The sequence below is a fragment of the Hippocampus bargibanti genome, linkage group LG20 (assembly GCF_051943395.1).
Source record: "Hippocampus bargibanti isolate YZ-2025 linkage group LG20, ASM5194339v1, whole genome shotgun sequence".
Taxonomy (NCBI): Eukaryota; Metazoa; Chordata; class Actinopteri; order Syngnathiformes; family Syngnathidae; genus Hippocampus; species Hippocampus bargibanti.
In genome coordinates, this window is record NC_142753.1 from 5,088,326 (window position 1) to 5,106,591 (window position 18,266).

Consider the following 18,266-nt stretch of genomic DNA (forward strand, 5'->3'; position numbering starts at 1 on the left):
TTAAAAAGTTGTACTAGGCATTTATCAATAGATATGGAGGTGGCCCAATGCTAGGCTGGCCCAGCATTGGTCCAATGGTCCAACACCGGGCTGTGGTGGCCCAATACTAGACCGTGGTGACTTAATATTGGGCCGGCACGGCCCAATACCGGGCTGGGCTGTGGCCCAACACCGAGCCGGGGTGGCCCAATACCGGGCTGGGGTGTCCTAACACCTGGCCAAGGTGACCCTACAACAGGCTGGGGTGGCCCAACACCGGGCCGAGGTGGCCCAATTTCGGGCAGGATTGGCCTTCAGGCTCGTCTCAATTAGTAATCATCACAACTCCCATGTTCATGTACTTCAACATTTACAAAAGGCCTACGTTGCTTCCTTATAGTCATGAAAGAAAAAGTAGCCACTGATTTGAAAGAAATGAGCTTTTGCAGTTCAGCTGATGAAAAATGGGAGCATAAAGGAAAGCGTTGCATTTCTTTTTGCTTAATATGACAAATCGAACCTCGTAACGTTTATTTTATTGAATTACGACGGGACTGCCGCGAAGCAAGCAGTCCCACTAATTCGATTTATGATCGCCAGCCAGCTAGAATTTGTTATTTTTGAAGTACGGTAATACTTTTCGGCCTTCGTGCAAACAGTACCCGGTCAAATGTGTTTGTATTCATTTGCATTTACAACACGTCACGATAAATCAACCGAGGGACTCGTCTGATCCAGTTTGGGCTCAGTTCTCAGCAGCAGATGGCAGTAGTAGAGTGCTGAAGTAACTTGGCAGTGAAGTCCTGTGATTCATTGGAATTCTCTTTTTAAATGTCAGTTTATAATTTCTTTTGACTTCCTTTCTGCTCCTTCCTCCGAGCATTTTTATCTGCATGCATGTACGCTGACGCTCTCGGCCAATCTGTCACTGTTAACGGCATCAAACACTGCCCGCCGGTCAGATGTTCAAAATAATTCATGCACCCCCCCTAATTCATGACACAGCCGTTTCCCAAATTTGTCAGCAGAAAGTAATCAATCCACGCTTGAAATTCTTGCGTGTTAAATTTACTTGCGGTCGAAGAGTGACCGTAATGGCGGAGTGCCATGAGGCCAAAAGTGACATTTTGGAAATCCACGGCAGTTGTAATTACTCCATATAGACACATTGATCTCATTGCAAGTTTAGCCTTGAGGCTCATGTCCAAATCTACTCCAAAATGTTCTCATGCTTTTATTAGCTATCAAATTAGCTTTTGAATATGAACGCAACGCATGAATATGCACAAGCATGCGCGCTTTAGGACGAAGCCGTCTCATTTGCGTTTGAAGTCATCCAAGGTCGTCGGTAGCGATACTTGGTCACGCTTTAAAGCTTTACGAGACAAAACAAGCTCTCGGTGAACATGGTAACTATTGAATTTAACGCAAACACCTTCGAATTTAGTCTTTATTTATTTTTGTGTCAATGTTGACAAACAGATTTACTTTGTGCCTGAGCTTTCCTTAAATTTGAGTGAGGCTCAGGTGCACAAGCCAGTCTTAAACCCGTGATAGTCTAATTCAATTTGTTTTTTGTCAAAAAACCACCTGTTTAAATATCTGCTGGATTTGGTGCGCATGGGTCGGTAGCACCTGCCTGAAGGGAGTAGCTGGAAAAGGTGGTGGGCAGGGTGCCGAGGGTCCAGTCTGATTTTTTTTTTTACATAACTAATGGCCAACAAATTAATGAATAACTAGTTTTCAAATCTGAAGTCACGAATAATGGCTGCTAATGTGGTTTGCATGGGTCAATTTGAGATTTTTGTTGAGATTTTAACAAGCATAATGGAATTTCATAAGTTTGATTTGATTTCGCAGGCCGAATAATTGGCCCCTGGGCCTAGACTTTGACACCTGACCCATATACCATCTCACACTTAAAATCCGCTAGAAGAACCCCGAGCCGAAAGCCTTTCTATAGCTGAAACAAAGATCCTTGCCCATGCGCCGAAGGTTTCGCACCACCCGCCTCCAGCAGTTTCCAGCACATCAACCGTGCTTTTCATTTTTCCCATGCGACACGTTCTGTGGCCAAAACATGCTGCGTCATGGCTAAAAAAAAAAAGTTGCGTTTCGATCCGATCAGACGGTTGGGTTGCTGTTCGACCTCCCCCCGGGCGTGATTTAAAGCAGCACGCCAAGTGAGGACGAGTTATCATTTCCACTCCCCCAAGGCCTTATTCAAATGTACTTTCTATTGCAGGCATACACATAAGTACACATAATATCAACGTTTTGGGGAACTTTCTCATGTTTTGAATTTTGTATACCGCTCATTTTAGCTCATCGGTGACTGCAATTGTGAGAATAAAAGCGGATGCTTTGCAAAAGTCACAGTGACAAAAAAACGGCAGTTGAAAACAAAATTCATGACCTGTCACCTTTTCTGCTGACGACACACACCATCTCAGAGCTTCGGTAACTTGTCTTTTTTTTTTCTCTCTCTCTCTTTTAAAAGACATGTGGCATAAAAACATGAAGATTGCAATTCAATTTGTCACTGCTTATTGCTCCGCTGCTCAGCCAGCAGCAGTTTTGTTTCGTGGCTTTTATTTTATTTACTTATTTATTTATTTCCCCCCTGATTTTACCCGTTTCATTTCACTTGTTTCACCCGTGGACTGTCCTGCGCCTGTCTGATTGGATTTCACCTTTAATGTGAGCGTGTCTTTTTGATCAATGAAGACAGAAGTAATGCACACCAATTGAGATGGAGGGGGGGGGGGGGGGGGGGGGGGGTCTCAAGGTTACCTTCACACCGGCGACATAATTGAAGGGAATTCTACTTTTTGCAGTATTTGGAAATTTAGGGGGGGGGGATAAAGGCCCATCCTGTATATGCAATGGCCTCACAACCCGCTTACCCTTGAAATAAACTTTTTTTATGCAAGTCTTTTTTTTTAAAGACACATAAAAGTAGAGGAAATGCAGCCATAGCACCCCAAATCTGTCATAGTACCGATTACCCCCCCCCCCTCCCAAACCAAACAAACAATATTCTCCCCTTTCCCCTGTGCCCTTTTTGTTTTTTCTTGCTTCATAGTGTCCCCACTGAACACAAGCTGGTGAAATAATAGCTTCCTGTTTGCAAAACTTAGCTTGTAGCAGACGTGCATATTCCACCATGACGTCCTTGATCCACTGGTGAAAAGGAGGCTTTGATGCTCTCCTCTTTCACTGAGAACTGATTCATACAATAAAGAGGGCGCATAAAGTGTTTAGGATTGAATGATTGTCTGTGTCTTTGTGGTGTCATATTATTACTTATTTAGTTTTTTTGTTTATTTGACTTCAAAATGGCGCCGCGAGAGTGGCTGCCTTTACAGCAGCTCCTGTATTTTGTTTTTGCTGCTATGACATGTAAATTTCTCCACTGTGAGTCAAATAAAGGCTCATTTTATCTAATCTAGTCTAATCAGAATCAGAAAGCCTTTGATACTCCCACAATGGGGAAATTTGCAATAGGGAAATAATTTAATCTAAAAGAAGTTTTGAATCTAAAAGAAGTTTTGTTTGCAAAGCAGACCTTGAGCCACTCCCGGCCAGCATCGCACCTCATCAGAGCAAGTGTCGGGATTCAGGCGCTGTCCCATTCCATTCACAAGGCCTCAAATTGTCGTCATTGCTCATGACATATGTGTGAAACCCCCACCGCCTTTAGCACGTAGCCTGTTTCCACAGGGACTTTGTGCGTGTCTGCATACTTTGACTCAAAGACCGAGGCGAATAAATTGAAGCCGACACTTGGAGAAGGACCCCGTCACCCGGACGTGAGTGACCTGACAAGCAGTGTGATTATCCTCGACGACGATGGAAACAAGGTGGCTTTCCTGATAGGTGGAAGGGGTATGGGGGGGACTCCTCAGGGATCTTGATTGATGGCCTTCTTTGTAGTTTAGATTCACAATTGTGGGATCACTTCCCCAGTTTTGCAATGTTTGCAGATTATTTGGTACTTGGAATGCTTCTCTGCTCCTAACGTAAAAATAATGTTCATATTTTTAATGCTCATTATCATAGGCGAAAAGAAATTCACCCTCGAAGCATACACAGCATGTGTGTTTATATGTGACATATTAATGTCACCATTTTATTATTGCCACGCTGCGGCGTAAAGATAAAGAGAACATGACACGGTTGAGAATCAAGGGCAATGTGATGCTCAAGACGCTGCTGTAAAGATGAGTCAGAGCTATTGTTCTTAAATGAGGAGGAAAATTAAATAATGGATTGCTGCCGATATGCTTTGAAGCAACGAAGTGAGAAATGGCGCATTGGAAGAGAGTTTAAAAAAATGGTTTGGAGATGAAGGGTAATGATACATGTTTTTTGTTGGAATTTGTCAAAGTTGGGTCTTTTCATTGCGAAATCTCATCTCTCTCTCATCTCATTTTCCGTACCGCTTATTCCTCATTAGGGTCGCGGGGGTTGCTGGAGCCTATCTCAGCTGTCTTCGGGCACGAGGCGGGGGACACCCTGAATTGGTTGCCAGCCAATCGCAGGGCACACAAAGACATACAACAGTCACTCTCACACTCACACCTAGAGACAATTTGGAGTGGTCAATCTGCCTGCCATGCATGTTTTTGGAGTGTGGGAGGAAACCGGAGGACCCGGAGAAAACCCACGCGGGTCTGTGGAGAACATGCAAACTCCACACAGGGAGGCCGGACCGGGACGCGAACCGGCGACCTCTGCACTGTGAAGCCGGTGTGCTAACCACTCTACTACCGGGCCGCCCTTCATTGCGAAATATGTATGCTAAATATTTCTCATTAACTGTGTTCTCAGGGTGGCCTTTTCAACCCGTGACAACGGGGCACTCTAATGCACCTGTGCTGACAGTCTTGTCAATACGTCAACGATAACGATTGCACATCCGTGATTCTGATATTTTGAGGCCAGCAGAGAAGGCTTTGCAGGACTTGACGCTCCGCCACTGTTCAATCGCGTTGCCATTTTGTGAGCTCTCGAGAGCTTGACTGGCACTGTTGTGGACGAGAGACCACTTTTGTCTATTTACCATTTTCCATCTTGCGCCTGTTAACCCCGAACTGTGATGCTTGTCTTTGCAGGGAACGGGAACACAAGCTAACAGATTGGAACTCACCCACCTGCCAAGAGGAGTAACTCTTCCTTTTATGAGCCCATCGGAATTCCGCTCACAGGCTGAGAAGCATTCGGTCAATGACAAGATGAGTCAGGACGGCCTTTTGTAAGGCCCAATCCTAATAACGGCATAATGGTCATAGATATATCATGGATAGCGCAAGCTGGTCTCCAGCCTGTCGTAAGTGCTCGCCGCAAACACATTTTGAAGCTCATTTGTTCTGAGCAGATGCACGCCTGGATGCACCTTGTGGTTAATTGTAACTGTTTTCTCTCGGGCGCCGTACTGACAAATGGCCTGCTGTTTTTTTTTTTTTCATGGTTCGTTCATTGTTGCTACTACTCTACAAGCACTGACCTGTACTTGCTTTGTATGCATTGGGTCAAGTCTAACCATATGACCCTCTCATGCACTCTGCTCAATGGCATGACAGGTTCATTACAAGCATCCAGACTATGGAAATCAATCGCCAAAAGGTCCGCTACTGACGTTCCCCTCACCCCAGCTCCCACCTCATTCTTTTCACTTCTGCGCTAAGTGTCCGGGATCGATAGTAGTGGAGAGGAAAAGGGCTTCCTCAGATGGAACCAATTTGAGCTGTTCATCTGGTACATTCTCTGCAACATTCAACACTACCACTGGGAGCCACTAAAGAACTACATGTTCAAAGTATATCAAATTCAGGAAGGTTTCCGGGACTACAATAAGGAAAACATGCCTTATCTGCTGCTGGGAATTAATCATGTACATGTACTTCGTTAGTGGAGATTTCTTAGGTATATGGAGTATGTATCCCATATACCTAAGAAATTGAGTACATGTGTTGATTTTTGGACAGGTTTTAACTTTGCTGCCTGCATTTGAAAGCAGATTTGAACCCAATTCCTTACTTTGTTAAAATAAGAAATTTATTTTTAACTGCTGTATGCGCACACTTACGCAAATGTATTGAGGTTTCCCTAAAATGATGCAACACATTTACTCCTCGATTATTAAAAAAATAATAATACGTAATTTGTTTCTAATTGTAATCAATTAGCATAGCGGCTGACACAGCTAGTATGTACTCTTGAGCAAAAACCAGCATTATTGATTTGTAAAGCCGTTGCTGTAATTACATTACTTAATAAAATGAAATAAAGTTTAATTTCAGTTCATTGGTGAATATTTTTGACACGTCTCATTGTTGTAATTATATCTTCTTTTCCTTTCGGCTTTTCCCTTCAAGCGGTCGCCACAGCAAATCAGTGTCCTCCATCTTTAGAGGTTTGTTGTAATTATATACAGGGTATTTTTAAACTGTACTACGCTTCAAAAGAGCAATTAATATTTCGACAAGGAGGCGTAACTTTTGACATTACGTAACCGTGACGTAAGTTCCGGCATTCGCCGTGCCTTCCCCGGCTGTTATTCTTCTTCGCCCATTCCAACCCGGTCGGCGCACAGAGTGCTTCGCGGTCAAGACCAACACTCGTGACGACAAAGTCGTGGACACGTCCGATTTCGAAATTAGCGTAAAATATTTACTCAAAGGAGAAGTATATACGTATCGATTCCTAGTCGCATAAAAGGACTATCTTTTTTCCCCATCTCCTTGCTTAGGATTTTTTTTTAATCGCAGGCCGCCATAAGCTTATAACTCCACCTCTCTTTCTGTTCGAACTCAAAATGGAGAACGGCGACGACAAATATCTCCCTCAGTTGCAAGCTGAGAAGGACAGCCTGGATTCGTCTTTCACACACGCCATGAAACTTTTGGAAGCAGGTAAACGATTTGTTTGTGTTTTTCTTATATCCCACTTCTTTTGGGTGTGTGTTTGATCGAAGTTTGTCGAGTGGGAAGGCGACGGACGACTTCGCTATCGGGCGCCATGTGGTGACGGTCGGGACTCCATTATGGCTCCTAGCGGAAGCGTTTCCGTCGTTCGATAAAATCAGAATCGGAAAGCCTTTAATCGTCCCAGAACGGGGAGATTTGCAAAATCCTATAACAATTCGTGTTTATATAACTCTTGCGGTGACGTTGTTACGAATGGTGCCCATTAAAGCGGCACTTGATATTTTTAGATGTTTCCCTTCTTAGTGGAACGAGGGTGAAAAGGGCGCTTTCTTAGTCGCCTTTCAACCAACGTCGACCGCACTCTCATTTTGTGTCTACCGTTTTCTGTTTTTTAACGTTTAATGCGGGCCAAAACCCGGTGGTCTTCGTGCAAAATTCGTGTTGGGTTTTGAAAATCATTGGCGGCACGAGGAAGAGACGCCCGCTTAGCCGCCATTGACTTTCTTTGTCCGATTTGCAGCAAAGTTAGCACGGTCGAAATCAGCTTTATCCATCTTGTTTTACCGACTAAAAACAACTATTTGTAGTGGCGGTCATCGATTGCTTCATACTGGGGTGAACCAATGTAATCGGTGTGAAAATTCAATGACTAGGTCGAAATATATTAATTCAGTTTATATGCACATCGGGTGCTCGATTTACGACGGAGTTCCGTTCGTACAAGTCAAAACCTACCGTGATTTATCAATAACATGACCCCAACGTTGCAGTGATGAAATCTCTACAATAAAATTGTCTGAAAACACTTCGAAGTATGAAGCAAGATTAAAAGCCATTTGAACCAGAAGCGCTACTGGCTTTCAAGAACAAAGAATGCAAACCCGCCCCCACCCAGCCAGGAGGTGGCACAGGTTACATATGTTAAACCGGCATAGAAACTGCTTTGTAATCACTTTGGACACATTCATTAAAAAAGAAAAGAATTTCCAGTGGTGACTTGTTACTTGATGTGATACATTCTTATGTCGTCCATTGCACATCTGCAGACTTGTAATTGGTGTGTACTACGTTCAATTTCTCACTTGATCTTAACTGCGTCCTACACGTGCAATAAAACTATTTGAAATTTAAGATACACACAAATGAAATGGAATTATGCAGATCTATGACAATGGTGAGGAATCATAACATATATTTTGTGCTGTCGGAATCTTCGAAAATTCATTAGTTGAGGAAAAAAACAGAACTGGTGGTCAAATGACAGCACTCCTCCCTTGCCCCTTTGCAGAGATTGAAAGGATCCAAAAGGGTGACACGAAGGAGCCCGAGACATATCTGGATCTTTTCACAAACAAGTTCATCAAACTCAGGGAGCGGATCCTCATCCCCGCGAAACAGTACCCCATGGTGAGCTTTTTCCCCCCTCCTATCCCATTTTCCTCTCATCGTCATTCCTCCTTGTGATTCAATTTATCCTGTCGCCGTCGAGGTTCGATCACATAAAGCTGCGGGCATACTGTGCATCCCAAATTACTTGCCTTAATCTTGATCTTAAAACTCGGCAACGTCATTACAGTTTACAGCAGTGGGGTTTTACGAAATAGCCTTTTGGATATCAAAATGCTAATGCGACAGCTCTGCTACTCAGAATCGTGTTCCGTCCCACCGTTTTGCATCCTCCGTTTGGTTTAGACTCGCTAAATGGGCCAATGTCTTCCTAGTATTTGTGTAATTCATGAAAAGACTCACGGGATTGTTGGTTTTTGTCATGTGGCTATAAGGTAAATGGACGGTAGAGTTTAAGTGGGCACTAAAAGAAGCGTGGAAGTTAATCTCTCATTTGCATGCCCGTTGTAGAAGCTCAGCGGAAAGCCTGCTGATCTCGATTTGGTTTGTCTATTTGTCAAACCGTCCAGCTTTTAGATGACACTGCAAATCTACGCCCTCGCTCAATACGCTTGTTGCAGCTTGAAAATGCACATTTATCCTGACTGGGGTGATTGATTAAAACTTTTCTTCCCTCGTGCAACCGGCCCAAATTCTCTGCTTTGCTTCTTGCTTCTCCAGTTCAACTTTGTGGGCAAGATCCTGGGACCCCAAGGCCACACCATCAAGCGTCTGCAAGAGGAAACCGGGGCCAAGATCTCCGTGTTGGGCAAAGGGTCCATGAGAGACAAATCTAAAGTTCGTACACAGCTGCAAAATTCCAGGGGGGCTATGAAAGCAAATTAGGCAGGCCTTTGCAAAAAGTTGGCTCTTAGTGGGATACTTGAGTAGAATTGAGAGAAATGTAAGGAAATCTTATTTTCATGGATCAACCTGGTTGGAGTATGTAGAATATGACTCATCTGCAATGGCACACTTGTAGACAATTTTTCCCCGAGCCAGCACACATCTGGCACATGTGCACAACCTCAGGGGTTGACATTGTGTCCAGATGGCCGCGCTCAGAGGTTGCTACGCATCAGCTTATTTTGAATAAACTTTCAGACAGGTCCTACGCCGAACGAGACAATGCCCCTAAAAGTGAATCTCACCTTTTCCACGTTAAAGGAAGAAGAACTGAGGAGCGGCGGCGAGCCAAAATATGCTCACCTGAACATGGAGCTGCACGTGTTTCTGGAGGTGTACGCCCCCATGCCCGACGCCTACCTGCGCATGGCCCACGCCATGGAAGAAGTCAAGAAGTTCCTGTTTCCCGTGAGTTGCTCGCGCTGAATATTCCGGAAGTCTTGTTTTTGAGTTGGTGACGAGTCCTCAGGTTACGTCACTTAAGGAACGCCCCTGACCGAAAAAAGGACACATTGTAGCAGTCCTTCCTTCACGTCAATGCATTTTGCTGTACTTTGGTCTGAAAACGTCGTGTGGGACCAAAAAGAGGCAGAAGAGGGCGACAAAGCTCCATGTAATGGAGCTTTGTCGCCATTTTCTACCTTTTTGGGTGTGGTATTTCCCACCCCTGATGCCTCAAAATGACACTGAATAAATTCTTTAATCGATTGCAAACACGTATGCTTTCTTCTTCATGCCTATTTTAATCATAATTCATAACTGGATGAGTTATGCATATTCTCCGAATCTGAAGCCATTGTTTTGATTCTCGAGCAAGGCAAGACGTTTTGCCGTGACACCACAAACATGGGGGCGGGACATTCTTGAACTGGCCACTTCCGGTTTCAAATTGAAGTACTTTTTAGACACTGTTTTGCATTTGACTAAAAATATCATACTGAGTGTTTTGGGTATTTTAGATGCTATAAAACGTTTTTCTGATGTCAGTTAGGAAACAAAAAAGTGACGTCGGTTGTCCTTTAAGCCTGTCAGTCGGTTAGCTTTGATATTAATATACAGTATTAGGACTTGTATAAAATGTGTTTTTTTTTTTTTTTTTTTTTTTTTTTTTTTTTTTTTTTTTTTTTTTTTTGTCCGCGTGTCTTTTTGGGAAAGTGTTAATTGAGAAAAGGTTCCTGGCTTACTGGCAGGTTGAACAAAGCGCCCTCGTTCAGTCGTGGAACTCTTTTTCTCAGACGGGGGTTGGCAGTGTGAATAATGGTGGCTCTGTTAGCGCATGAACAGTCCGTGACACGCTTCTTCGGGTCTGTCTATTCCCGTCTCTCCTCCAGAGATGTTTTAACATCCTGACAGCTGCGGGCTTAAGTCCACTCCACGCCTTGTTGCATACACTCCCTTGGATTTGTTTTACGCTGATTTTTATTTTTTAACCGCATGTCCATCTGGTTGGAGCAAATGTTGCTTGCTCATTAACAACATTTCAATCTGGGTTTTGTGGGAGTCTTCCTATTTTGTAATTGTTTTTATGTGACTGCAGCATCCTGGTGAAGAAGGAACAAAACCAGTCGTGATTTTGTTTGATCTGTAAAATAAAAAATGCCAGATGTCTGCAATTGGTCATGTTTTATGGTTGGATACATTGAGGTAGCACATTGCTAAGATCCTATTCGTAGCACTGTAGCGGATTTCTACCTTGTGAAACATTTTTTTTCTCTTTAGGGCCTTTTGTGGTTCCTCGTGTGAAGCTTTTGATGCATGTGGATAATTGAAAATCCCCCAAAAGACACCATCTCGTCTTCTCTTGTCTAATATCCGCGGGTCATTTTGGTGACCGGTGTTGGACGATTTCTACAAAGAGGTTCACTGAGCTCATCTAACACCTCAAGTGGTTAAAGAGTTGCCACCCAGCTGGCCAGCGAGATGCTGTGGCGGTGACGGCATGTCGTCTCTGTATCATATCGCTCCTGCCTCCAAGTAATTGAAAGCTGCCAGTCTGCCCTTTTATATTCCAACATTCTCTGTCTTTAGAGCCCCGTCCGTCTTTGTTCTGATGCAGGTCTGGCAGGTTGTGTGGTGGGATTTTCGCGGCTGGGTTGGCGGACGCGCTTGATCCACTAATTCAATAAAATATGCATTCATTATATTTGTTTTTCGTGATTATGCAGAAATATTTTGGCAAGTATGTGGGTGACGATCTTGATGACCAGGATGTGTCGAACCATGACCGTGTCACCAAACTACTTTCTCAACTCAGTAGCTTGATTAGATTTTGGGAATCAAAGGAGGTGCTTCTTGAATGTCCGCTTCGATGTCAAGTCACGTGCGCTCTCTGCTCTGCATGCAGGATGTGACCGATGATATCTGCCAAGAGCAGTTCATGGAAATGGGCTACATCAATGGCCAGGACCCCGGAGCCAGAGGAAGAGGAGGCATGCCGATCCGGGGACGCGGCGGGCCCCCAGGAGCGCACAGGTAAGAGTCGCAAAGGTGTCGCGGGTGGCGGGGTAATGTCCGCCGACTTTCTCACAGAGCGCATTCTTTTTCCCCAGGGGAAGGGGAATGCCCCCCCGGGGCGCTAGAGGAGCTGGAAGGGGCTCACCGGCTGGCCGCGGGGGTCCCGCCGCAGCTGGCGCCAGGGGGGCCGCGGCGACCCGCGGTGCCAGGCACCCTACAACCGGCGGACCATCGCAGAGGATGCTGCCCCATCAACACACTCCTGCGGCCGTCGCGGAGAGCTATCAGGAATATGTAAGTCGAAAGTGTGATTTGATGTTGTTCAGCGAAGCGCGTTATAAAATGTCTCTTCCCTGACTGTCTCCCCCCTGCCCCTCCAGGCCTACAATGAAAGCTACGGCGACAACACCTACCAGTCATACGACAGCTATTACAGCCAGCCACAGGCGTGAGTCAATCACACCTTTGCCTTTTTCTCACCTGCCACCTTCCTCGGCGATGTGTTTTGGAACCCCGTTGGACAGCCGTCCCAGCTCAATGCCACTCGGTTGTTTGGCAACACTTGCACACGGGGCTCTGATCTCACTTGCCGAAACCAATTTTTGGCTCGGCTGCTGCTTGATATTGCTTTGAAGTTGTTTTTTTCTTTTGTTTTCATCCCTCTTTATTCCCACGGATGAACACCAGAGAGGCAGAATATTACGACTATGGCCATGGAGAGTCTGCAGAGTCATATGAGAACTTTGGTAAGTGTACATACATTTATTTGGTCCTTGCTAAGAGTGTTTGTCAAATATCTCTTGCGCTAGTTTCCCCTACCCCAAGGCTACGAGTTTTTTAACGGTGCCAACGGTGTGATCCTCAGCCCAGGATGACTGGAACGGCACCCAGCGAGGGGCTCCAGGCAAAGCCGCTTCCACTGCCAGAGGAGGAGGTGCCAAGTCAGCTTACAGGCAGCACCCGTACCAACAGTACTAAAGCGGAACCGCCCTCCCTCCCCCCTTACGGGGCTGCTGTGACGAGCGCCTGTCGACAACGGCAGCACTCGCTTTATGCAGCCCGACACAAGTAATAGTCCGTTTTGGCTTTGGTTGCTTTTTTTTTTAGGTTTGTTTTATTTTCCTCTCAATTGGACATTTTACAATAGTGGGAATGGAAAACCCCTGTTTTTTTAAGATTTGGCAACGTACCATATCCCCCTAATCCGCATACAACACACAAAGTGATTTCTAGAGTTATTTCCTCTTTGGTTATTTTCCTCTATTGTTTCTCTGATCATTCCCTCTCCCAAATGGCTTTTTTGCATTTTGTTTTGTTTTCCCCTTTTTCCACACAAAAAATGTTTTGGAGTAGTAATTTCCAGTTGAACTAATGGGTCATTCTCCACCTGTCTTCAATGATGCGTTTCAATGGTTTTTTTTTTTTTGGTTTTTTTTATATACAGAATCTGTCAAGGTTCGGTTGCAGATTCCCATTTAGGCTACATTTCAAAATTCTGTTAAAGTCCATTAAAAGACCTTTCTTAAAAAAACAACCTGCAATGTACAAACAAAAAGTAAACCATAACCAAGTGTTAGATTAAAGGTAATGGAAATCATTTCTTCAATCCTTGTGATGTTTTGTTTTAAATAGTTCTAAAACGTTATTCAATTAGACTCCAGTCTGCAATATTGGTCACTGTCCTTTCGAGTTTTGAAATATAGCCCTAATAAGACAATGTTGAGATGGCCTGTCCTCAGATCCTCTATTTGACTTTTATATAAACAAAAAAAAAGAAGCCCAGCGACATCCGAACACAAAACGGGCCCCCACCCAAACAGTTGGGGGGTCTTTCCGATTGTGATGTGATTCTGCATAAAGTGCATGCCTAAACAAGAGAAGAATCGGAAGGATTGGGACACAAATCTCCACATGGGTCGTCTCTCCATAGAGAAGGGATCCTGCAGCTCAATCCCAACTCTTGTACATATTTTTAAAACCTCCTAACTGTACTTACTCTGTACCCTCTCCATTAAAAAAAATGCATTATGCTACATGTGTACGCTTGCCTAAATAGGTTACTAAATCTGTCCAAAAGATGTTTTGCAGCAGTTTGTCAATAAAGCTTAGTGGGTTTTCTATGAAACGTAACTTGCTTTTGATTTGTTTCCTGTCCTAGTCCAATTTGAAATGTTTTTCAAAAAGCGCATTTTTTAAATCTTAAAGGTTTTTTTTTATACTTTTGACGTGTGCAGACTTTAATCCTCCTTAAATGATGTCTTGATGGATTATACAAAAAAGCTCGATTTATTCTTTCTCTCTCTTTCTATATTTAAAAAAAAAAAAGGACCCCGAGGTAAGGCCTCTAAAATACGCTTCCTAATGTGTATAGCGCTTGTAAAGCATTGATTATTATTTTTTTGCCCTGGGTATGTATAAGACTTTTTCAATCCTCTTACTTGTGATCTCGTTTTAACCGCTAATGCCAATTGCTTTCATTCGCCGCTGCAAATTAACAGAATTCAAACCACCATTCAGGATCTAGGCCTCGTTGTCATGAATGACACACTAAGGGCAGTGCAATGGAGAGGAGGCTTTTAACCTAGACAACTCCACTGTAAAGGTAACCTAATCTTAAATGTTTAATTTGGTAGTGTGCTTTTTTTATGGGTTTGTTTTTATTTGGTCCTTTAGCATAAACTTGCTTTAAAAGTAGTAACCCAAGATACAAAAAAAAAAAATCAAAAAGTTAAAGAAAAAAAACCATCAATGTATTTTATGTACTAAAATAATTGCTCTGTGTACTAACCAACCAGGCTAGTGATAATGCAATTTTTGCTAAAAACAATGAAAGCGAAATCTGAGTCCGTAGCTGTTTTTGTAATATTTTTTTAAGTGGTTCCACCTGTACACAGTTACCAATAGCTTGAGTTGCATGAACAGATGTTCTCTTGCATGAGCTCCATTTTACAAGTATCTCCTTGTACGCTGTCCGCTGGGTATTGATTTGTGATCTTTACTCCCCCTCCCCCCCCAGGCCCATCTAGGCCTCCCGCAAAGTGCCAGGAGAGACCCGCGCTGCCGGAGAAGAAGGCCTTGTGACCCTCAGGTTGGTCCTCTACTCCGGCATGTTCATTCCGAACTACCACCATTTGGAACCCGTCCGTGTTTATTGTCACTGCACTTTGTATCCGGCAAAGTATGTATAAGTACAGTGGAATTTAAAATTGAGTTACATTGAAACTTCTATGGAATGATGTTGAACTCATTCACTGCGAGACGATGTGCAAAAATGTGTCCATGGCAGTGCCGGGGTTTTTGACGTTTTCACTCACATTGCAGGACCCACAGAATATTGAGTTTTAGGACTACATAAACATTCAATATGGCGTTAGAAATCTTAGACTCTGTTATTTCATCTGAAAAAAAAGTTAGTTTCTAAGTTATATGGATCTGGAGTTATCTGAGCTTGAAATGGCGGCAGATGTACAAAATACAACATACCTATTGACTTATATCGCACTCTTACAACAGCTGAAGCTGTTACAAAGTGGTAACATGGACAAAAGGCAAATGCTGACCCGTCGTGGAAGGGAAAACATTACCAGAGGTCTGACCTGCGCTTTATCGGCACTCCCACAAGAAAACCCGAATAAATTTGGGAATGGCAGTGAAAAAAAACTACATCAAAAAGTCCATGACTTGGTCAGAAAAATTTGATTGGCGCAGATAAACTTTCAAGCTTGCCTGTACTGTGAATAAAGATTTTAATCTGAAATGATTATGTTGTTTTTCAATCCCAAATCAATCTGAGGGTATGTCTCCTTGCGCTAGTAAACGTGCTGTAGAATCCGACAATGTTCCCAACATCTCAGAAGCTAAGGCGGCCTCTGATGATGTCCTCGCGTCTTGACAAGCGTGCGAATTGGCGTGTGGGGGTTCAAGGTCGGGCGAGGGGGGGGTTAGCACGGCGCACTAGTGTTACAGCGGTCTGGGAGAAAAGTGACTAATGAGCAGCCATTGCTCCAGGCCCCCCTCCAACGACAGAGATGAAATGGCAACAAAAAGGATTCTGGCGATTTCCGAGAATGGAAACAGTAGTAGCGAGTGTTGGGGGGGGGGGGGGGTTGAGAGATTAACAATGTACTACCCCTCCCGCCTGCGGGATAGGAAAAAGTTAAATGAATCTTTGGAGAGTAGCACTGCTCGGTCACGCTTTAATCAAGCTACAGTGATACCTCAGTTTACGAACTTAATTGGTACCCAGAAAGTGTGCGTAAGGTGAAAAGTGTGTCTTCCAAACATTAATTTCCCATAAGAAACCATTAAAAATGAGAATAGTCCGTTTCCTGGTCCCGATAAAACATAATTTCTACTAAATAAGCCTTAAAACTACAAAACAGACCTTATTTTATGTATAATAAATGTGCTATTGTATTGTAATTAAAGAAATAAACTACTGTAGAAATAAAGTGTTTTATTGACCATTGTGATGGTCGTTGATGTAGTTGCCGCTTGATTATATTGGAGTGAAGTAGCCGTGCTTTCTCAGCGATAATACCCTCGCACACTGTCCCCTGCGAGCTGCTTATTGCTAATCAAAATCAAGTTTTTCAACCTCTTCTATTACCTGAGACCGTTGCTTAGACAACACAGAAACACCCTCAGCTACATGTAGCAATGGTCGACTTCGCATACTTGTACCGGGACGCTAAGTCACACAAACGCACACCTCGTCCTTGTTTTTCAATGATCTCCTACTGCTACTGTAATTTTCTTTTGTGTCCTCTTTGGCTTAACACTAGCCCGTGGTGGGGTCTTTCTCGGTCCCAAAAAAAGCAAAAGTATCCACTCGCTAACGAACCACGTCTGCACTGAAAGAAAGTGGGTGTGGAAAACGAGTCCGCCAGCCGCGGTGGCGCTATTCGACCATGTGGTTCGGTGTTCTTCCACCGAAAACTCGTCCGCCAGCCATTGTCACGCTCTGTGTGTTTCCCGAATAGTAGTTTGTATGCCAAGATTATATTCTCGCAAATTTAATGTTTGTAAAGCCAAAAGTTTGTTCGATAAAGCGTTCGTAAGCCGAGGTATCACGGTTTTTTCTATGTCCCAAAATGTACGTGATCAAAAACATAATAAAAATAACACGCTTATGTCGACTAAGAAAGCATTTGGATTTGAGTACCCACCAAATATTTTTGTGTCTCTGTGCTATGAGCCGTCTTTCCCGGTGCATTGTGGGCCTTTTGCACCATCTTTGTGTTAGCTTTGCACACGGGCTAATTTGGTGTTCAATCACAATTTAGTTTTTTTGCTCATCAGGGGGGAACTGTTGATTTTTTTTTTTTTTTTTTTTCCCCCCTGTGATGGAAACAACAAACCAGACAGTATTTGAATCGTTTTTATAGTAGTCACCGGAGTACGCGCGACGAAAAAAAACGACTTTAAAGCTGATTGAATGTGCAAACGGGTTTGTTTGTTCCCGAATTGTTCTCTGGAACGTTGAAAATCTGCCGCTTGGGTAAGGCAAAATAAGTGGTGCTTTAAATCGATTTTTTTTTTTTTTTTTTTTTTTTGCGCTTGCGCTTTCAAATCGCTGCGTGTGTTGACGTCCCTTGACGTCTCGTCTCTTTCTTTTGCTCTGTGCAGGGACACAAGATGGCGAGTGGAGGATCTGGCTCTGGGGAAGGGGACAAAAACCTCCTCAGGCTCGCCCTTGGAAACACCAGAGACTGATAATAATGACCAGCACCCCCCCCCTCCCCCCTTTTCCAAGTCTGTATCAAACTCCTGCTGTCATTTTTTTTTTTTTTTCTGATTAGGAACTTTTCCGTCGTCTGCAATTGTTCCACTTTGATTTAGTGTCAAATGAGCACCATTCCCACTCGTGGTTGAGCCGTGAAATTGTTTTTCTTTTTTTTCCCATTCCTGTCAGGCCTCGCAGTCTGTCGCCTTTGAATTCCAAGTGTTTTAAATACAGGCTGTCCTTGAAAATGTGTTCATGCTGCCAAAAAAAAAAGTCAGCCCACCCTCGAGAACAGCACATGCTAATTGCCGGCTCGCTAAGCACGTACACGCCACTCCAGTAAATGGCCACTCGCCACTTTGTGAGCTCATGCGGCGAGGGGGAAGATGGATAAGCGCCTCAAATGTATATGTCGCTTCTGATTTGATGGCCTTGATTTTTATCACAAATAGCAATTTCTCCTATAATAGAGATTTGATATACAGTGAGGCCTCAACTTACGAACTTAATTAGTTCCCAGACAGAGTGTAAGGAGAAAAGTGTGTATCTAAAAAAAAATCCCATAGGAAACCATTAAAATGGGAATAATCCGTTCCCGGGTTTCCATAAAATATACTTTTCAATTAAATAAGCCTTAAAACTACACACAACATACCTTATTCTATGTATAATAAATGTGCTATTGTATTGTAATGAAAGAAATACACTGCATTGTATCATAAAGTCACTTTATTTACATTTGTGATGGTCATTTACGGCTTGATGGAATGGCGTTGGAGGTCGAAGGTCAAAAGGAATTGCTCTTTGGACAGAGAGGCGCATTACATGAGGACTGTAATTAAAGAAATAAACTGCTGTAAAATAAAGTTTTATTTACCTTTTTG

The 18,266-nt window shown here is 43.5% G+C and overlaps 1 protein-coding gene across 1 annotated transcript; it reads left to right on the forward strand.

The window, feature by feature from the left end:
* The first annotated feature begins 6,551 nt into the window (after positions 1–6,551).
* Positions 6,552–13,787, forward strand: khdrbs1b (KH domain containing, RNA binding, signal transduction associated 1b). The gene is made up of 9 exons (XM_089023151.1): positions 6,552–6,896; positions 8,200–8,318; positions 8,979–9,095; positions 9,465–9,611; positions 11,548–11,675; positions 11,753–11,951; positions 12,038–12,105; positions 12,345–12,403; positions 12,523–13,787. Exons 1-9 carry the CDS (start codon positions 6,800–6,802, stop codon positions 12,633–12,635), a joined length of 1,047 nt encoding a protein of 348 aa, XP_088879277.1. The 5' UTR covers positions 6,552–6,799; the 3' UTR covers positions 12,636–13,787.
* The last annotated feature ends 4,479 nt before the right edge of the window (positions 13,788–18,266 follow it).